General features: G+C 33.9%; 3 protein-coding genes across 3 annotated transcripts; 2 read left to right on the top strand and 1 right to left on the bottom strand.

Moving 5' to 3' along the window:
* Nucleotides 1-2,328: 2,328 nt before the first annotated feature.
* LOC106382585 (protein fluG) lies at nucleotides 2,329-7,060 on the bottom strand. Its single transcript, XM_013822618.3, has 17 exons — nucleotides 6,679-7,060; nucleotides 6,135-6,448; nucleotides 5,933-6,048; nucleotides 5,753-5,858; nucleotides 5,494-5,650; nucleotides 5,313-5,408; nucleotides 5,177-5,225; nucleotides 4,812-5,083; nucleotides 4,559-4,731; nucleotides 4,348-4,468; nucleotides 4,210-4,262; nucleotides 3,997-4,126; nucleotides 3,751-3,896; nucleotides 3,476-3,664; nucleotides 3,031-3,263; nucleotides 2,736-2,878; nucleotides 2,329-2,642 (listed from the first exon to the last, which is right to left on the bottom strand). The coding sequence occupies exons 1-17, from the start codon at nucleotides 6,844-6,846 to the stop codon at nucleotides 2,580-2,582; spliced, it is 2,529 nt and encodes an 842-aa protein (XP_013678072.1). The 5' UTR covers nucleotides 6,847-7,060; the 3' UTR covers nucleotides 2,329-2,579.
* A 439-nt stretch (nucleotides 7,061-7,499) lies between these two features.
* Nucleotides 7,500-9,686, top strand: LOC106382586 (pentatricopeptide repeat-containing protein At3g53170). Its single transcript, XM_013822619.3, has 4 exons — nucleotides 7,500-7,727; nucleotides 7,842-8,109; nucleotides 8,186-9,281; nucleotides 9,361-9,686. The coding sequence occupies exons 1-4, from the start codon at nucleotides 7,645-7,647 to the stop codon at nucleotides 9,381-9,383; spliced, it is 1,470 nt and encodes a 489-aa protein (XP_013678073.1). The 5' UTR covers nucleotides 7,500-7,644; the 3' UTR covers nucleotides 9,384-9,686.
* An 857-nt stretch (nucleotides 9,687-10,543) lies between these two features.
* LOC106380042 (UDP-glycosyltransferase 73C7-like) lies at nucleotides 10,544-21,425 on the top strand. The gene is made up of 3 exons (XM_048741099.1): nucleotides 10,544-12,621; nucleotides 12,720-12,833; nucleotides 13,123-21,425. Exon 3 carries the CDS (start codon nucleotides 16,763-16,765, stop codon nucleotides 18,236-18,238), a length of 1,476 nt encoding a protein of 491 aa, XP_048597056.1. The 5' UTR covers nucleotides 10,544-12,621; nucleotides 12,720-12,833; nucleotides 13,123-16,762; the 3' UTR covers nucleotides 18,239-21,425.
* The last annotated feature ends 592 nt before the right edge of the window (nucleotides 21,426-22,017 follow it).

The following is a 22,017-nucleotide window of genomic DNA, read 5'->3' as shown; positions in this document are numbered from 1 at the left end:
AACTTTTTAATTAAAAATTAAAAAACAATTTCTTATATTACTCTCAGAATCCCACTCCAAGAAACCGTAGATAATGATGCTCTAATGAACCTATGTTATTTTCCCATAGAATTTTACGTTCTTTTTTCTTCTTTCTGTTAACTCGTTTTCTCATCGTATATTCGTATTTACTTTTAACTCGATTGCATAATACAAATTAACAAAAAGAAAATATGGTGGATCTATAATTCTCTTGGATCTTAGAGCATTGTGTTTGAACTATAGAAGATTATCTTTTCGTTGTGTCAAATTGATGCATGGAAGAATGAGAAATAATTATTGATGAATAGAGAAAATCAGAAAATAGAAAGGGAAAATAACAATTATAAGAGTGCATTAATTAACTTATTTTCTTGGTCGTTCAAGTTAAACTCACCACGTTGACTATGTTATTAGCGTTAATTATATAGTTATATTAGCTCGTCCCAAGTGACATGTACATCTTTAACAGCTATACAAACTTTAGTACCTTTCTATGTCGTGGTGGACTAAAATATCTACATTTTACTACGTATGTGCTTAGCATCACACGTTGGTTTTGGAGAACTTGAGTATGTCTAATATATACTTATAATCTTCATCTCATGATACACCTTTTTGGTGAGACTAAACAACATTTCATATATATTGTTTTATATGTCATCTTCCAGGAAATAACGAGCTACGTAGAGCCATGCAATTAAAGAGAAAATTTACAATGGTTTAGTTCATGTTTTGCATGTTTGTTTACGAATTTTTTTTGTGGATGTTTAGATTAAATTTCTGGAACATGCTATGTTTACATTAATTTATCAGCAAACCTCATTCTTCACTCATCATACACTCGCCTCGTCATTGTTTGAAGACGGTGAGTTGGGTTCGTTCTGTTTCTCGTAACGCCAAACAAACTCAATATGCAATTTCATTCTTCATTCATCATACACTCTCGTCTCTTCATTATTTGAAGACAGTGAGTTGGGTTCATTCTGCTTCTCGATCGTAACGCCAAACAAACTCAATATGCAATTTCATACTTCAGCCTGTCGTGTATTTCTTGTGTAACGTAAGGAATGCCAGATCCTTGGTGATTAAACCTTCAGTGGCTTGTTAGAGCTAGACTTGCAGGCTTGGATCATCGCTCCATCGATCAGAATCTGAATGACCGCATCACATCTAACTGATCCTGAATCACATTTCTCGACTTGGTATATTTAAACCTATAAATAACTTGGTAGCTTCACAATCTGCCTATTACTTATGCTTCACTGTGATTCAGTTCACGTATTATTTAATAAGCTTTCATCGTTAAACTCAAATTGTTAGCTAAAACGATGGCACTTATAAGAAGATCCAGATTAATAAAAGAAGGTTCATTAACGAAATACAGTTTAACATTTCTTAGTACCAAATCTACAAATTGTCAACAACAAACTCATCTGTGTATATATTATATAGATCAGGACTGATATAGATTACTAATTTCAATAGGGCAACATGTATATTTTGGATCCAATATATAAACTACATTCGATTTGCTTAAATATATTACATTTTGTAAATAAAAATCCAGTACGCTACCATAGCGTACATGCGACAACAAGAATCATTTCCAAAAACCTTGCATTGGCTTTTTGTGAACAGTTTGATTTTACACTGACTTATTTTCTTTACGATATTTGATGCTCTTTTAAAAAATTAAGTTATTTTGTATTCAATGTTTTTGCTGATCACTTTGCAAAGAGAAGCATGGAAAGCTCCGAAACTATTTTGTCCGTGTGAATAGATCATGAAGTTTGGAAGAAAAACATTTGGACTTATTACTATGTTCTCGTCCCCAGTCAGATACAACTCACATGAGGATAGATTTAGTTCGTCCACTTGTTTGAGCATTAACAAGTGAAACATACATATCTCACTTTTACATATTTATAAATTTCTAGACCTTTTACTGATATTTTTGAGGAGCTATACAAATTAAAATATTATATGATTTTATATAAGTAAATAGAGAAAAATGAGTAAAGGGTTGATAAGCAAACTCAACAGATACGGTTTGTACTGAGAAACTAGAGAAGATTTTAAAGAAAGAAAATATAAGATACGAAAAAACTATTAAACATAAACAGAGGAGCAGAACGTGAGACTTTTGAAAGCTTGGGACGAAAAAGTAAGAAAAGAGTTTAAGCACGCGTCTCGAAATATGAAATTTAGTTTTTTTTTTTCCTAACCCACATACATCTTTATGTCACGTTTGCATCTGCTCCTATCGAGAAAGATATATATTCAATATTGTAACCTCAGTTTGTAAAATTTGTAAATCCGACCCATAAAATATTATAGAATTAAGGAAACTTCCATACATTTTCAATCCGTGAAAAAGTGCTAACTGGTAACAACGATAGAAATACAGTTCCATGGGTCCATTATTGTCCTAGAAAGACAGTTCCATTGGCCCACTAATGTCCAATGATTATTCTTGACTGATCTGAAAATATAAACTCAACAAGGAATAAAAGCCACATGATCGAGTAATCACCATCTTAAATCTCAAGAGAGAAGGATTAGTATCGGTGAATGAGTTGCTTGCATGCATCAGGGTTCTTCGAATAATACTCGACCTCAGACTGTTAAAAATAGGAGACAAAAACATAGATTAATGCTTACGTACTTCGTTACCATAGCAAATCTATTGAAAAGTTGGAACTAAAACGACATACCTTACGAACTCCTGTTATGGCAACTAAAAGCTTTTGTCCGAGCAACTCGTGGAGGACTTGGTCTTTCTCCAGAGCTTCAACAGCTTCTGAGAGCGATTCAGGAAGTCTCTTCAGTGTCGCAGCCACATCAGCCGGATTTGTATCTGATGTTTCATCAAACAAAAATGGTGACATGTAAGATGCACTTCATAACATATATATATATATTGCGCAAAAATACTATCAGAAACGATTTCTTAAGACTAAAATAACCCTCAAAAAAATATGAGAATGAATGACAGAAAGTTCTTATTACCTATTGGCTCAGGAAGTTGAAGGTGACGCCGGAGACCATCAATTCCAGCAGCCATTATAATGGCCAAACTAAGGTGAGGATTTGCAGCGCCATCACAAGTTTTGATCTCAAAATTAGTAACTAAACCATCAGGAGCTCCGGGTGGAGAGGCTGTTCGTATAGCCGCCTCTCTGTTCTCCTTGCCCCAACATTGGAATGCTCCACTCCATGTGTTAGGTTGGATTCGGTCATAGCTGAAGATTATTACAAAGTGAAACTTAATATGAAACAACTGACTGAAGAAACTCGATGGTTCTGAAATGATATCACGGTGCACCAGTAAAAAAAACACATTTATTTGGGTTAATTAAATCTTTTAACTGGGCATTTGCTTTAATCCAGTTTCTTTTTCTTGAGTTTGTTCACAACAAAACAAAACCATTCGAGAAAATACGTTTTTGCTTACCTGTTTGGGAGTGGAGCTATAACTGCTAAGATTGAAGGAAGGTGAAACAAAACCCCAGCCATGAACTCTTCTCCGGTGGAAGACATTCCATGAGCAGATGATTTATCAGATGCTGGGAAGACATTTTCACCGTTTTTCGATAGACTTAAATGCACATGTGATCCAGAACCAATGTCACACAAATCATACCTGGAGAAAGCACACACACAAATGCATTCTTTTAAAAAAAATCAGTGGTTAAAGTTTATAGTTCAGTGGGGAAGAGACTGACATACTTTGGAACAAAGGTTGCTAGCAACCCATGTTTCCTTGCGACCGATCTTATAACTTCACGTGTGTATACCAAGTTGTCGGCTGCATGGGATGCGACGGTGTAACCTAGAGATACTTCAAACTGACCTTTCCCAGATTCCGCATGAAACTATGACAACAGATATACATGTCAAGAACAGATGATATATAGTTATTAGTTGCAATCTATGGCTGATCAGCATTCAATTTTAAAAAAAAATGTTTTTAACCTGTTCAACAGTGATGTTCAAGGATTCGAGCGCTGGTACAATTTCATGGAAAAGTGGAGAAGCAGCATCGTATGAGGATGTGGAACAGTAAGGACCAAAGTCAAAAGGAACATACTCTTCTTTCCCTTCCCTTTAAAAAGTGTTTGGCAAGGTTCATGAAAATGATTGGATTAAACAAAGAAACCAAGATTCAAGAAACTTATAGTCACATACCTCACAATATTCTTGAGTAGATAAAACTCATTCTCAAAACCAGCATTCATTACCTAAAAGGCCAAAGAAACTTGGTGTTCAAGCTACATAAAATAACCACAGAGGGGGTAGAGTGGGGGTATAAAAGGAGATTTTTACCAAGTCAAATTCATCTTTAAGAACTTTTGCGACTCTTCTTAAGGTCTCTCTTGGACAATACTCCCATGCTTCACCAGGCTTTAGGAGCATGTCAGCTAAAACCATGCTCTCTTGCTTTGTCCTGACGGTAATAAACATGATATGATCAAATGTAATAAAGAAGGAAGGAAAAAGATGTTAAATGCAACGAGAATGAACACGAGCAAGGTACCATGGTATTGTCCGCTTGGTTGATAGATCTGGAACCAATCTAATCTCACCCACACCAGTCAATTTAGACTCTTCTGCTGGTCCATCAGTAAATGAAGACATTCCCATTGATGCATGAGTCAGACCAATACCACTCTTCTTCACACTTTTGTTAAAACGATTCGCTTGAACGGCCTGTACAACAAACATAACTATAGTCAAGGTCATGTAGTTATAAAGAAAAAAAAAGTCGAGATGAATTAAGAAACACTCACACGGCATCTTTGTTGTCCAGATGTATCCACCCAAATAATGCGCACAAAAGAACTACTATCTTCTTCAACATCAGGCTCCTTCATCTGTGGTGCAAGCGAGATTCTTCTTTGGGGACTAGAGGAGTTAACATCTAGATTAAGCTTATAAAATGCAATTGAATTCCGTGAGAAAATGTCTTTAGCTGCATCAATAGCTTCCATGAGTGAGAGATCACCACTGGCGCATGCATCACGCAGAACTAAGTAGATGACCTCTCGTGCTTTCTTTGCACCTGTAAAAGCAAAAAACTTAGTTCAAGAATGAACCGAGGAGATTTCTAGTTTCAAAACTTATAAAAAAAAGAGGTAGCAACTCGAACTTTTACCTAAATAGTAGGTCTCAGGAGATGCATATCCATCAGTACTGAACATCACCTGCAGTATCTCTTATAGTTTAGCTTTTCATGTCACACATGAATAACAAAAAATAATGTTTATTTTGTTTTCTTGGGTGTATTTAACCTTCTTTGTTGGGGCCAAGTCAAGAAGCTCCTTAACTGAAGACACCATACCGTGGACACTAAGCTTTGGAACCGCTAACCCAAAATCAAGATAAACCTAAAGAAACAAAAAGATCCATCAAAGAGTAAGCAAAAGTTATCGCATAGTTTCACAGATAAGTGAAGTGTTCATGAAGCAAAACCTGAGAATAAACTGAAGACAAATATGATGCCTCCTTTGAGAATGGATAAGACGCATGAAGAAGAACTATACGACACTTTGCAAATCTTTTGTCCTCAAGGAGGGTTCTAAGGTGAAGAGGATTTGCCAACCGCAAGTCTAAATCCCTGTCGCCAAAACTGGTTCATGCAGAACAAAGATTCAGTTTTGTATAATGCAAAGTCAAACTTTATTAACATCAACACACAAAAACATTAAAGATCCTCAAGAAGTCTACATACCCTGTGTGAATCTGCAAAGGCAAGCCGTGACGTTCAGCTATCTCCAAACTAAGTGTAACAATGTAATCAATCAAGCTTTTGTTTCCAATTCGGACAGGCTTTCCAGCTGCACAAAGAAGATAATAAGTATTGACGATCTTTAAAGACATACTACAAGACCATAATACATATCAACCTTACCTTGCAAGACTTCAACAAGGCCATTCTCAGCAGCTTCTTTGCTCACATGAGTATTAATATCCAAACCGCTACGGTAAGCTGCAACAGTTTTCAAAGCAACAATCTCTGGAACAAGCGTGACCCATCCAAACGTCAAGGTAAAACCAACATCACAAGTGTATTAATATTTTATAAACCATGAAAAGACCAGCTAAAAGGATATGAAGTTAATCTTTCAACAAAGGCTTTAGTGAACGAATCAAGAGTCCAAGAAGAACTGATCTCCTCGTCGAGGATTTGCTCTGCAAGAGTTTCGACTCGCAACACTCGACCAACAAATGGAACATAGTCTCTGTGCCACTCGATGTCATGCTTCTTGTCAAGCTTCAATCCATCATCGATGAGCAGAGCAGAGATTCCAGCTTCTTTGAAACACTTGGAAGTGAAAGAATGCAAACCAGAGGCTTGGCGATGTTTCTCAATCGCTTCCAAAGACACTTCAGTGCCATAGAGTTGAGCAATCTCCCGCAGATTCCTCTGTAACCAAAACATTTATACACATGAGTAAGTCAGCTTATTTTTATGAATCCAAGTAACGTAGTAAGCAATTCATTAAAATGATGGACTAACAAGAAAGCCCATTAACAAAGTCATTAAGAAACTAATCACACACAAAACGATTCCGTTTAGAGAGCTAAATCAAGACTAAGAGCTAGAGGGAGTGTGATCGATCGATAAACAAACATGACATGAGACACTTGGTATACCTTGAAGGAGAGAGAGTGTGGAGCGAAGGATAAGGCGTCTCCGGTGGCCTCGGAGAAAGTTCCGATGAAGGGGAAGGAAGATTCGAGAGAGACAATGTTGTGAGCGTGAGCATCAACTAGCTCTACTTGATCTATTGCTTCCTTCAACTCCTTAAATTCCATCTCCATCTCTCTATTAGTAAAATTAAACTCAAACTCAAGAAGAAGAAGACTGTTGGAACAAGTTTGTTTCGTCTTGGTTTTATACTTGAGAACGTTACAGTCACAGAAGTAGTAGTGATTTTCTCCTCTTTTTTCGTCTTGGTTTTATACTTGAGAACGTCACAGAAGTAGTAGTGATTTTCTCCTCTTTTTAAGTCTTCGTTTTGTGATCTGACTTTTGGCCGGTGGACATTGATGTCTCTCTGACTTTTTTTCATTCACGTCGGAGTTTGGTGGAGATGAGCTATTCAGCTTGTCCACGCAAACCATCACCGTCCACGTGTCATTCTTAGGTGACAAGGATAACCTTTTTTTTCTTGCATGTCCCAATTCTCTTGTCCTTGTTCACCTTGTGATTTGTGTCATTGTCAAAGCACTGCCACTCGTATCCTACTAGTTGGTGATTCGGATAAACTTTCTAAATTTCTAAAACCGGTCTAGTCATATTCCTAAATTCCGGTTCGCATCACAGTGTCACCAAAGTGTGTCTCTAAGCTTTGGTTAACAAATAGAACCGAAAATCCATTTGGTTAGTTTGTCTTTTCACAAACCGATCAAACCGTTGATAGTAAACCGGAATCCCAAGTAAGACAAAACCACATCAAAATGATAGTTTCCGGTCCTATTACAAAACCAAGATTTTAAAACCGAAGGTTTCAACTCGAAATCAAACCGAAGATACAAAAAGATGAAGCAGAGCAACTCTGTCTTCTAGAGTTTCGTCTACGCAGGAACATTGGAGTCTTCTCGTCTCCCAATCTTTTGATGGCATTGATACAACAACCTGTTCAAGGTTCTTCTTCTCTTTCCGCCAATGAAATTATACAAACGATTCACTGCTTTTCTCGGTAACATTCTCATACCTCTTCTTGCTGTTTATGATTTTACGTTTCATTGGGTATTTCACACTTGCACTAGCTTTATTTTCAGCAACTTATATCATCATCCTCTGTTTTTTTTAGGCGTGTAGCCTCTGTTTCAGCGATGCCCACAACGTGCTCGACGAAAAGCCCCAAAGAACGTAAAGATAAAAAGACATCTGGCTTAATATCAACAAGACACCAAGTAGATCCCAAGAGAGAATTATCTCGGATTCTTAGAACAGACGCTGCTGTTAAGAGCATCGAGAGGAAAGCCAACTCCGAAAAGTACAACACTTTATGGCCAAAAGCTGTTCTCGAAGCACTTGATGATGCCATCAAAGAGAATCGATGGCAGTCTGCTCTCAAGGTACATCTCTGTGGTTACAATTGGCTGTTGAGATTCCATGAGATTCATTTTCTTGTTTCTCTGTTTTTTTTTATAGATATTCAGTCTTCTCAGAAAGCAGCATTGGTACGAACCAAGATGCAAAACCTACACAAAGCTCTTAAAACTCCTTGGAAACTGTAAACAGCCAGAGCAAGCCAGCTTACTCTTCGAACTAATGCTGTCCGAAGGACTAAAACCCACCATCGACGTCTACACGTCTCTTATCTCCGTCTACGGCAAATGCTCTCTTCTAGAAAAGGCCTTTGCAACTCTCGAATACATGAAATCAGTTAGCGACTGCACCCCGGACGTCTTCACTTTCACCGTTTTCATCAGCTGCTGCTGCAAGCTCGCTCGGTTCGATCTAGTCAACCGCGTCCTCCTCGAGATGTCGTACCTTGGAGTCAGGTGCAGCACGGTGACTTACAACACTATCCTCGACGGGTATGGTAAAGCAGGCTTGTTTGAGGAGATGGAGAACGTTTTGGCTGATATGATCGAGGATGAGGATTCACTTCCAGATGTTTTCACGTTTAATTCAATCATTGGTTCTTATGGAAACGGTGGAAACATTAGGAAGATGGAGAGCTGGTATAACCGGTTCCAGCTTATGGGAGTGGAGCCAGACATCACCACGTTCAACGTACTGATCCTGTCCTTTGGTAAAGCTGGGATGTATAAGAAGATGAGCTCGGTGATGGATTACATGGAGAAAAGATTCTTCTCGCCGACGGTTGTCACTTACAACATTGTGATCGAGACGTTTGGGAAAGCGGGGAGGATCGAGAAGATGGAGGAGGTGTTCAGGAAGATGAAGTATCGAGGAGTGAAGCCTAACTCCATCACTTACTGTTCGCTTGTTGACGCGTATAGCAAAGCTGGTCTTGTGGGTAAGATAGATTCGGTTTTGAGGCAGGTTGTGAATTCGGATGTGGTGCTGGATACGGTGTTCTTCAATTGTATAATCAATGCGTATGGTGAGGCTGGTGATCTGGCTACGATGAAGGAGTTGTATATACAGATGGAAGAGAGAAAATGTAAGCCTGATAAGATTACTTTTGCGACTATGGTGAAGACTTATGCTGCTCATGGGATATTTGATGCGGTTCGTGAACTTGAGAAACAGATGATTTCCACTTGCGAGAGTTCAGGTATCCTTTAAAAAAAAAAGCTGTGTAGTTACTGTGGTCATAGTTGTTTTCTAAGCTCTGTTTCTTCAATTTGATGCAGGCAAGAAGAGGCTCATGGGGTGATGTGGTGATTTGGAAGCTGTTCACAGTAAGAGGATCACTCACAAGCCTGTAACTTAAGTTCTGGAATCGGCATGGTTATCAAGATTACTAGACCATCATGGCCATTACTTAATCGAATATCAGCATTGTTGATAGTTCTTGGTCTTTGTTAGTAAATAAGGGACAACCTTTGTTCTGTTGTGTAAAGGGTCTGATTGAGTCACTAGTTAGATTGTGTGTTACGTCTTATTAATATTTTTAAAATGTGTGTTTGAATGTACTATCTGCTTAACCTCAAAGTTGGAATCAAGGTCTGTTCATATCCATAGGCCCAGGATTAGACAGTTAATAATACCTTTACATTGTAAAACATCCTTTTCAAAAGGGATTGGATTTTTAATACAATAAAACCAACTTTTAATACTAAACATTAGGACACCATGCATCAGGTTTATATTGGATCTGTTTTATTATGTAAACTCGTATCAATCATACATTTTGAAAAGGGTTCACGCTTCTGAGTGTATGTATATAATGAAACATGAACTGGCATGTCGAGACTATTTAAATAAATTTTACTCACATCTTTAAATTAACAAAGAGAAAAAAGATATATATTTGGTTATGAAAACATTATTAATAATCTTTCTTACTGAGAGAAACCGAGAAGCACCGGCATAAGAGAATCTTTTCGAATATCTCCAACCTCACTCTATTTTCTATTTTTAAATAGAGTTTAGAGTAAAAATATTTCAATAATATTTAAATTTCTATTCTATAATATAGCAAAGATTAGGGTCTATACCATCTCTAATGGTTCACCATATTTTTCATTCTAAAATAGAATAATTACATAATAGAATTGTGATATATTTTAATGGTATTCTATTTTATAGTGAAAAATAGAGTGATGGAACAAAAGAAAAACAACTTATTATATATATATAGAGTAAACCCATTTTTACTGTATTATAAAGTAAAAATAGAGTGTCATAGAAGCATTTTTACTTTAAACTCTATTTTAAAGTATAAAATAGAATGAAATTGGAGATGTCAATACTATATATATAGTCTTTTTTTTTGTCATCACTTTATTTTTCATTCGAAATAGAATACCACTGAAGCAACAACCAACTATATTATACTAGGGTCGGCCCGCCCTACGGACGAAAAGTTATAATAAAAAGTGATTTTATAATACGGACGAAAAGTTATAATAAAAGTGATTTTATAATAATTTATGAAGTAATTTAAAATTATGATAGATTAAAAAATATTATAAACGAAAAAATAATGAAAGACTTATGAGATCATTATAATTTTTTTTTTGTTTTGAATTATAATGACAATAAATTTCACTATTTTCTGATAAATAATATTATATTTTTAATATTTATTTTAATTCAAATGTTTTGTTTTATAATATTCTTAATTAAACTAACTTATTTAAGGTTTTTTTTTGCGAATATGATTCAAAATTTGAAGTCATTCCTAAAGTAATTCATGCTTTTTTTTGTGATGTAATTGTATATTCCCTTTATATGTATGTTTTGTAAAATTTTGTTAAGAGAAGTATATAATAATGTTTATGGGTTTTGAGAATTTTAGAGTGTCGAAGGATTATTTATGTTAAGATTAGTTATATTTGAGTTAAAATGTTTTAATGAGGGGGTTCATTGAATGATTTAATGTGATAGTCAATGAGGATACATGAATCCAACCGACTTCCATAACGGTTCCAAAATTCAACCAAGGGTAGAAGAAGTGGAATCGAACAGCCAAATACGATGCCTTCCAACTGACCTTGATCGGAATTCAGCGTGGCCGGTGCAGCAAATCTTCATTGGCTATAGGTTTTAACCAGAGTTGTTAAAACGCAGCAGATTTGTCTTTCGTTTGTCGACATTATTTTTGGAGAAGAAGCCGTCTCATGTGGGACCTTCTCATGTGTTACCTTACCGCCCAAAAACCCAATTATGTTAAGTCCAAAACACTGGTCTGAAATATTTATTAACAAAAAGAGAAAAATCCATTAATAATTGTGATTAAATGAAACAGTGAGTATCATCCAACCCGGACACGTGTCGACCTGTCAGGAACTAACTTTATGAAGTGGTAAAGCAGGAGTGATGCGAACATATTTATATATATATATATATATATATAATTACTATATTTTAAAAAAAAAATAGAGTAAATATTGGAAATAGTCTTATCTCTAGACTCAGAGCCTCTCTGCAAATCCAGAAAACATTATATATATATATATGATTTTTAGTGATTTTTTTGGTTATAATAGATGATTAAGATGCATTCAGTAAATTGTTTTCTTTTTGGTTATATCATCTATGTAGCAGATTTTTACCAAAACAATATCTATGCAGCAGATGAACTTATATGTACGTAGCTTTTACACTTTTCTGACACCTTTATCATGGCTAGAATTTACAGGAAAAAAAAAGATGATGAAACTAATGCACTCGTAAGACTAAACTAATGAGATGCTTTGAGTTATCTTAAATCTTAACTATGCTTTCGTCGGCGCTTTAGAATTGTCAAAACACAATTTTGTGATCTAAACACTGACACGTGCCTACTAGCTGCATTGTTTCTAAAGAGTGACCTTATTTTTTTTTGTAAACTGAAGAGTGACCTTATTTTCAATAGTAAATATCTTTTCTTTTGTTTTTCTGGTATTTTGTAAAAAGTAACTGTGGCTGCAATATCCTAGGCTCCTAGCTGAGTAAAGTTAGAGCAAAGCTAGTTTATTAAAAAAGGCAACTATAAAATTAGTTTTGCCAAATAAATTGAACACAACCGAAGAAATCTCTCATGTTGAATCTAAACTATACTAAAAGCCAGATATAAAGCCCTCTGAGGGGGTCCACGTCGGATTGAAAAATTCACCAGTAATAATACAGCATTCAACCACGTCAGCTCAGTCCCTCCTGCGCATCACTCACATATGTTTTTGGGCTTCGTTAAGTTGGGTTGGTCTTCAAGATGTATCCATGCCCTTTCTTATTATACGTTGATGAAGTGTTGCGTTTCAATTAGGGTTAACTGTTCTTCTTCTTCCCTTCTCCAGAACTGATATTTCTTAGGTGTTCTCGATCGCTCTTTCATCTTCTTCGTTAGATGCCAAAACGAAACCAGTAACCGGAAATAATATTAAAACCCTCCGTTAATCTCTTGCACACTATCTCTATTTAATGCAATTTCTGTTTCTGTAAGGCGGTGGAGGTTCATCTATAAAAAGGTATGATTTTTCTATTTTGAGAATCATCCTCTCATTCTTCTAAGCTAACCAGTAAACTAAATCTGTGAGATATGGCTAATTCCTTCTCCGATTTGCAGACGGGACACTCTTCCTCTTCTGTTGAAGACGGATTGCTTCGTTTCTGGGAGTCCAGGATTTTCCACCGTGGTAGAGAACTTATGGGAGTGGATATGCTCTTACTAAATTCTCAGGTCTTATTTAACTCCCCCTTTTGTCCATTATCATATTATTTAACCGGTTTAGTTCTTTAGTTTTATATTTTTTTTGCTACTGATTTTGATGGAAAGAGAAGGAAGTTGAAAGGTGGGTCTGTGAATGAAACTTGAAATCTTCATTAATTACTCCAACCCCAACAGACCATGGCACACCTGTGATAATGACAATTGAGACTTAGATGTTTTCTTAAACATTTTTCACCGTTGTAATACTGGTCATGATTTTCTTCTTTTGAGAGATTTATGTTTTTTTATGTGTGCGTAGGTTACCTGGAAGAAGCGGAAGCTCTACAGCAAAGATTTTAGGGAAAGATATGGAGACAAGGCGAAAAGGGCTTTTGAGTGGAGAAGGAACACCTGAGTCCGTGAGTGGCAGGCAGGACAGAGTCTACAGTGTTCTTAAAAGAGGAAGAAGATGATAGTCTTTTGATTTTTGGATGGTTTTTCATGAGAAAATCGATGACATATGTTTCACTTGAGGTTGAATTGCGGAAAAGCTTTCCAAAGAAGAGATTCTTAGTGTAACGTATAACAAACTCAAAAAAGCATTATTCAAAGATTCGACATCAATCTTGACAACTTGGACATCAGTAGCCAGTCACAATGCTTGCTTGGAGCCCTTAGCTATTGCAGGTCTGATTCCTTACATCAAAAGTTCTGATTTTTTTTCTTACTCCCTGTCTAATGATCAAGAAGTTTTTAATACAATTTGATTTTATATATCAATGAATTATACTTACAACATCTTTCTCATAGGTGTTTTGATGATTTAAGCATTTAGTTGGTTACTTTTTGGTTTACACTTGGTCAATATCATCTTCCTCTGTGTTCATAAGCTTAATCTATGACCTTTGTGATTTATTTTTTTCAATTGTTCATATTATAAAGGTAAATTGAATTTGGAGTTTGCCGTTTGAATGGTAAGGGTCTGCATTAAGCTTGGTTTTTAGGACCAATCAGACACTGTCACACCTCTGTGCAAGGTCTTCATCAAGATATCAGCAAGAGATGAATCACAAAGAAGGACACGAAATCTGAAGTTTGGCAGTATAATCTACAATGCTGCAAAGATTATTTTTGATATCATTATCTTTCTTCTCTTAACATGTTAGCCGTATAATTGTGTGCGTAAAGTAATGCATGATGACAAGTCAAAACTTTTACTTGGCATAATGAGTTTTTTTTCGTTGTCGCTTTATACTTTTTTGTAAAGTTATGACGTCAGTTCCACCAGGCAACAAAACATGTTAATAGGAAGGAGATGTTCAGTAGACTTCAAGCATCACCAATGAAATCGACGTGCCATTAACCAGTACTACAAAGCTCTTTGTATTATGCTCTAGAGATTAAATGTTTTTTGGTCAACGGAACGGCTTATAAATTAACCGTATTACAAAGCTCTTTGTCTTATGCTCCCGATAAAAAAACAAACGGCTTATAAGATTAGGAAAACCACCAATCAGTCTCCGCACACATAAAATTAGGCATAAGTTTATTTATCTAGAATTGAAGAACCAAACCATACGGACTAAAAATATTGAAACCAAAACCGAATCAAATGTGTTTGTTGCAGACACATCAACACATCAAGGAAAGGTCCAAATACAAAAATTACAATTATTTTTGAAATTTTTCAATCACTATTTAACTTTGAATCCAATCAAAATTTTTATCTTTTTTTTGTTAACAATTAATAATGTAGTTAAAGTACATAATTTAATCTCAAATACATAAATTTTACAAAATAAATAGAAAATTCATAAAGCAAGAATGTTAAAATAACCACCAAACTTATGTTCAGATCATAAAAAATGGTAAAAACCCACAACCAATGGTTACTCCATAATCAAATTAAAGATTCACAAAGATTAGTTTAATAACAAGACATAAAAAAAAAAAAAAAATTCTGAAAATGCATAAGATAACTTGAGCTTAGCCAAAAGTTTAGTCAATTGGTGGTTTGTAGTTTCTTACAGGCTTCCTCCTGCTCCAAGTTTCCTTTAAACACTCCCAATATATCTGAATGTCTTTTTCGTTGTTAAATAAGTTTGAAATTCCAACAAAAATTTAGCAAACAAATCATACATTTAGTAAATAATTCATAATATAATTCTAAAATAAATAATTTCAGTAATAAATAGAGTAATTGATAAGAATGAAAAGAAATCAAATAAAAATGTAAGTACACTCCTACATAAAAATAAAAAGGTTTATGTTTTTAATATTAATAGCGTATATAAGAAAAAAAAACATACAATTATGTTTTACAAATTATATATCAACTATTCGAAACTAAAATGTTAAACTAAAAACAATATATTAAAACTTCTGTCCGACTATCCTAAAAACCATTATAAAAAAAGAGAACTCTCTCATTCTAAAGCTGGCAAGTCAATAATTAGACTTCTCAGTGCGCGACCATCCCTATCCCACAAACACAAAACTCATCGTTTCATTTAATTTAAAATTCTAATTGTTGCCGGTTTTACTATGTGTTTGGGTCTTAGGATGAAGAGACCACCCGACCGGCCCGATAGAGTCGACCCCAATCTTCTCTTTACGCCGTAGGGTTCATCTCCTATTTTTGCTCGATTGCGACATCTGATCTTCATCACCGAAACACTTCCAGTTAATTAAATCAACCAGATGTAGTCTTGAATGCGAGGCGGTGTAAGTATATAAGGTTAGCCTTCCTCCTCTGAAAACCATCTTTTGAATCAATCACGCAGTAAGTTTACTTTCTGACAAATGACTAACTCATTCATCTTCCTTTCTGTTTGAAGACTCGGTGCTGCTCCTCCACTGATTGAGATGCCGAAGTTGATGACAAAGAGTGGACCTTCGATTGAGGTTTGTAGAATTTCTCAAATAATTGCAAAAAATCACTTTCAGGAATCGATCATACTATTCTGTCTCCTTCATGGTATCTTCGCATGTTCATCATAAGTTTCTTCTATGAACTTCTCATATTTCTTAAGGTCGGTTGTGGATTATTTAAGAAGATTTTATTTTCTTGGTTTCAAATTTTCTTGGCACATACAAAAAATAACAAGTGTCAAGTTCAATGCATGAGTTTAAAGAACAACTTTTAATAACAAATAAAAAGATTATCATCAAGAAAACAAAACTAAGAAGAACTTTCCATCATCTTCCAACTTATCTATATATTCATAAGTCAGTCTTGCTAATTTGCCAAACTAATAAAACAAATCTATTACAAAAATGTGAGTAGATAAAACTAATAAAATTATATACAACACTGAAATAACATAAATCAGATAATCTCCATCCTTTTATACCATATTCTATATTCTTAATAGTTTATAAACATGTTTATTCTATAAAATTTGATATTCACACAAAAATCAATAGTTAAATGTCTACAAGCAATTTTCCGCGCGTAGCGCGGACAAACGATCTAGTAAAGTTAACGATGGTTGATTGTGATAAGTGATAACACTAATTAATTTTCTTCAATAGTATAGTTTAGCAGACTTTATTTGACCCGCGACTTTTGTAATTAAACTAAGTATTGTCTTCTTGGTCCCATTTCATGATATGCTTATTCAAGAGAAGGACGAGCCATGTTATGATTCGATTTAAATAACGATACGTCTATATACTTTCCAGATGGATATGATATTTTATAAAACACTGTCACATATATACGACTGTTTGTTGATTTTTTTTCTTACAGCAGGAAGCAAAATTCAATTCGAAGTTTTATTGGAAAAGTAAATTCTAATATTTTAACGTCGGCTCTCAAGACCGGTCAAAACAAATGGTGTATATAAACTCTATCCACGTAGCTATACATTTACATATATCATTTGTTAAACAAATTACCTTATATTCAATCCCAAAACGTAAGTTTTCTTATCTTTCAAATTGTAAGATCTACCACAATGTCTTCTCATGATCTTGTTCACTTCGTTGTAATACCCTTTATGGCTCAAGGCCATATGATCCCACTGGTCGACATCTCTAAGCTCTTGTCCCAGCGTCAAGGTGTGACTGTCACCATCATCACAACTACTCAAAACGTAGCCAGGATTAAGTCCTCACTCTCTTCTTCCTCTATCTTTTCGACTATCAACATCGTTGAAATTAAATTTCCCTTTCAACTAGCTGGTCTACCTGAAGGGTGCGAGAGTGTAGACATGCTAGACTCAGCAGGCGATTTGGTTAAGTTCTTTCACGCGGCAAACACGCTCGAGGAACAAGTCGAAAAGGCTATGGAGAAGCTGGTTCAGCCACGACCGAGCTGCATCATTGGAGATATGAGCCTTCCTTTCACGTCAAGCCTTGCCAAGAAACTCAAGATTCCCAAACTTCTCTTCCATGGATTTTCTTGTTTCAGCCTTGCATGCATACACGTGGTTCGAGAAAGTGGGATATTGAAAGCTGTAGAATCTGAGGACGAGTATTTTGATTTGCATGGGTTGCCTGATAGACTTGAGTTCACTAAACCTCAGATCTCAGTCCTTCAGCCTGTTGAAGGAATTATGAAAGAGGGTACTGACAAGATTATTGAAAGTGATATTGACTCTTATGGTGTTATTGTGAACAGCTTCGAAGAGTTAGAAGTTGATTATGTAAGAGAATATAAGAAAGCAAGAGGAGGAAAAGTATGGTGTGTAGGACCTGTTGCCTTGTGCAATAACTTAGAGTTTGACAAAGTTAAGAGAGGAGACAAGGCTTCCATTGGTCAAGACCAATGCCTTCATTGGCTTGACTCGCAAGAAAAGGGTTCAGTGCTCTACGTTTGCCTTGGTAGTCTATGCAATCTCCCCTTGGCTCAGCTCAAGGAGCTAGGTCTAGGCCTTGAGGAATCTAATAAGCCTTTCATTTGGGTTATAAGAGAATGGAGAAAATATGGAGGGCTAGGGGAATGGATGGAAGATAGTGGATTTGAAGAGAGGATCAAAGATAGAGGACTTGTGATCAATGGTTGGGCACCACAAGTGTTCATCCTGTCACATGCATCAATTGGAGGATTCTTGACTCATTGTGGATGGAACTCGACCCTAGAAGGAATTAGTGCAGGAGTTCCACTACTGACATGGCCTTTGTTTGCTGAACAATTCTACAATGAGATGTTAGTTGTGAAGATACTAAAAGCAGGATTAAAGATAGGAGTAGAGATATCCATGCAATATGGGAAAGAAGAAGAGATTGGAGTGACGGTGAGTAGAGAAAGTGTGAGAAAGGCTGTGGATGAGCTGATGGGTGATAGTGAAGAAGCACAAGAAAGAAGAAGAAGAGTCAAAGAACTTAGTGGCTTGGCAAATAAGGCTTTATTGGAAGAAGGAGGATCTTCACATTCTAATATCACAATGCTCATTCAAGACATCAAAGAGAAATCACAATCTCAAATATAACTAATGGAGAGTTCAGTTATTGTTGTTAAGAATGTTGTTTCTAAATATATTTTTAAAGCTTCACGTTAAAAAAAAAAATAAGTTTTTGTCAAAAAAAGTTAATTAGGCTTAGCCTTTTGTAAAAATTATTTCAAAAAATCCAAAAAAAAAAAATCAAATTTTCATACTCTAATATTATTATGCCCCATTATTGTTGAAGAAGTCCAATTTTCTTGTTCTTTCTAACCCAAAATCAGTTGGAATAGATATAGCTGCAGGTTCAATCTACTAATAATAGCAATCCCAATTAATTCCAAAGGTTGTGTGCTTTTATAGGAAATTTGGAATCTCAATTTTTGTTAAAGGTTGTGTTTGTTCATTAAGGTGTTTTTTGATTAAAGGTTGTATCTCTTCAATAGTTTCTAATCTCAATTTTTTTTTCACATTTATTGGAATGTTTTCATTTTTTTTTATTTAAATGTATACAACTTTACTAGTAATCTTAAATAATTCCAACATATATGTCTTTTCATTATAATTTACTTATGACTGTTTATTAATAACCATTAATGGTAGGTACTTTTTCGTTTATAACTGTTTTCACTTTTTAAAATTGTATCTTTCTAATTTATGTCTTTTCAATTATATTTAAGGGTGTCTTTTCTAAAAGTTCTATTTTGTAATGTTGTGTCTTTTCCAATTAATTCCTAAGGTTGTGAACTTTAGTTATGTTGAAAGGTTGTGTCTTTTGAAAAATATGTGTAGAGAGTTGTGTCTTTTCTAAAAGTTCTATGCTGTAAGGTTGTGTCCTTCTAAAAATTGTCTAAAAGTTGTGACTATTTATAAGTATCTTTTAAAAAGTGAGAAGTTGTGAGTATTAGAAAAATGCGACTATTCAGATTGAAGGATTGTGACTATTCAAATAGGTTTTAAAAAATCTATAAATAGTCTCTTCCATGCATTTTTCAAATTAAATTTTCACTAATCTACTTGTTTTTCAAAAATAGTATTATATGTATTGTGTGTTTAACGTCTGCTATGGATTGTGTGTTTCATAACAGTAAATTATTTTTTCCGTTTAATACTACTTTTGACTTGGAAATTTTTTATATTTTCCACTTATTTATTTTCAACCTAAATGTTTTTAAAAAATTGTTTAAAAAATCATTAGAACGATTTAAATGAATTATTTGCAATCATTTAAATAAATTATTATTATAATAGTTTGGATGAATATTTGTAACTGTTTAAATGAACCAATGCAATTTTTGATTGTTAACCATTGCAATCTTTGGTGGTTAACCATTGCAATTTTTGGTCTCTATATATATAATAGTTGTGAACAATGAAAAAGATGCAACAAAATATTGAAAAAAAAAAGAAAGAGATCGATTTTTTTTAAATAAACACTATTTCAAGGCCAGAAGATAACAATCCCATAGGGAGAGACAAACAATGTCACAATAATGAAACAAAACCCAAAAAAGAAAGAAATAGACTCGGTGTTTGTGGGAATAAGAAAAAGTAACTGTTTCCTTTCAATAAAAAAAGGAATCTCCAACAGAGATTGCATATACAATTGTATTGAAAGGATGTGATATGATAACTCTTAAATTCATATTTGCAACCGAGTCTGCGTGAAATTGTGAATTCAACAACTGGTTAAAGAGAGAAAGCATTGATTTTGAAAAACGTGTTCGATGCAATAATGATACGAGGAGAAAAGGAGTGAATTGTATGATGGAATTGATCAAACACCAATCACAGTTATTGAAGTAAATTAAAATTAGTGAAAATTAAGGGGCAAGGGAGCCACGGTAAACGCCAGCAGTATCCCCAAAGTCAGAGCAAATGAGAGGTGCTCCCTGTTCTTCTTTGGATCGTCGTGAAAGAGAGAAACAGTTACAAGATTACACACGAGTTTTACTACTTACAAATGAAATTTTGTTTGTATCTTTAGAAAATGCATGTGTTTCAAAGATATTAGAAGCACATGAAAAATGGCAAGATGCAATGAAAAAGCATCACTTTAGTGATACACCGTATTAATCGAAAACTAGATTCTGACCCACCCTTAAAACAATGAGTATATTTTTTGTTTTACATTTTTTTTTAAATTTAATTTTTAAATTTATGACTTTTAGTTATATTTGTGCTTTTCTTTGTATATTTATAACATGTGTACTTTTGGAAAGCATTTGGTACAACATATATTTTATAAAATATATGATATATCTATTTTTCTAAAAATGAGTTTTCGTGCGATATCGCATGAGTTCTTTACCTAGTTACATCAAGAAAAATAAGCGAAAATGGTTGTTAGATCTCTATATTTCTGTGAATTTGAGATTAAACTGCCGTTAACAGAATGACACGACATAAATCATTCATATCTGCCTGAAGAATTCAATTAATAGCACATTGAAATCAAGCTAATTTGTATCAACCACTAAAATAACACATCTTTGGTATATAAATAACTTACACTAACAATTGTGAGATATTTGGATCGATGCCCAATTAATCTCTTAAGGAAGACAATATTGATGACTAATTCGCTTCTGAGTTCTTTAGGGAGATTTGAAACATGGTCCATCTTGGTCTCACCAAATGATATCAATTTTGTTTATATCAGCAATCGAACCTAGCTCCAACGGTTTTATGATGTGCTTCTAATTAATCCTTACCTTTCTAATTAATCCTACCTATGTTTTGGTTTTTCTTCGTTTAATATTAGTATATTTACAAATAACGAAAAATCAAATTTGACATGGTAAACTGAGTAGTAATCCCTTATGTTTCAAACGCATTTTTTTATATTTAAAAGTGCGACAGCTGTAGTTTTCGGAAATATTGCATAGAAGTTTCTTAAAATATCTGAAACTTCGTATTCATGTCTTTGATTTAATTTCAGTTTTGCATGTATCATATGGTTTAATCAGTTTTATTACTAGTTTAGTTTCGTCTATATATATATATATTTGTTTATATAATTAGTATATATTTTTAAGGTTATTTATATATTTGAATGTGTATGCAACTTTTTCAAATACAATAATTTTCATTTTTTTGCTGTAAATTAATTATTTCAAATCATCACATATATATATTGCTTTTTATTATATATTTGACATATTGATTTTGTGTTTGATTATAAAACCAAATACTTTATGCACGAAAAGAAAACATATTTAAAAATTAATTTGTAATTAATTTATTATGAACATGACCCGTAATTCAAAAAAAAAACAATTTTTATGTTTATTCATTTTAGATAATGAATTACTATATATATAAAATTTTAAGATAAGTTAATTTTTATACATGTATTATATAATTTACTGATGTTAAACTGTTTTACCAACATATTATATTTTAGCATAAAATGTTTTATATTTATTAAAATAAAATATATTAAATAATCAATTTAAAATAATTTTATCATATTTAGTTCAATATAATGGTTTTCTTTTAAAATGGTAGATTTTATTATAAATAGATAAAATAGGATATGTTTTTTTTTTCATTTTATGTACAATCTTGACAGATAAGATCTTGTTATAATCTTTTTCAAAAGATTTGTTAGAATTTTTAAATATAGATATTTATATTTAATAAAAAAGATATCAAAAGGTATTATGATTTAAGTAATTATAAATATTATATTATATTATTATTAAGGAAATACATTTAATAAAGTTTCTAAATGATAATCTAACTAAAAATATCACACGTGAAAGAAGTCATGACTTCTATTTTAATAGATAAAACTAGATTTTGACCCGCGCTTTGAAAGCGCG

This window comes from Brassica napus, chromosome A9 (assembly GCF_020379485.1).
Source record: "Brassica napus cultivar Da-Ae chromosome A9, Da-Ae, whole genome shotgun sequence".
NCBI lineage: Eukaryota > Viridiplantae > Streptophyta > Magnoliopsida > Brassicales > Brassicaceae > Brassica > Brassica napus.
This window is presented reverse-complemented; position numbering and strand designations above follow the sequence as displayed.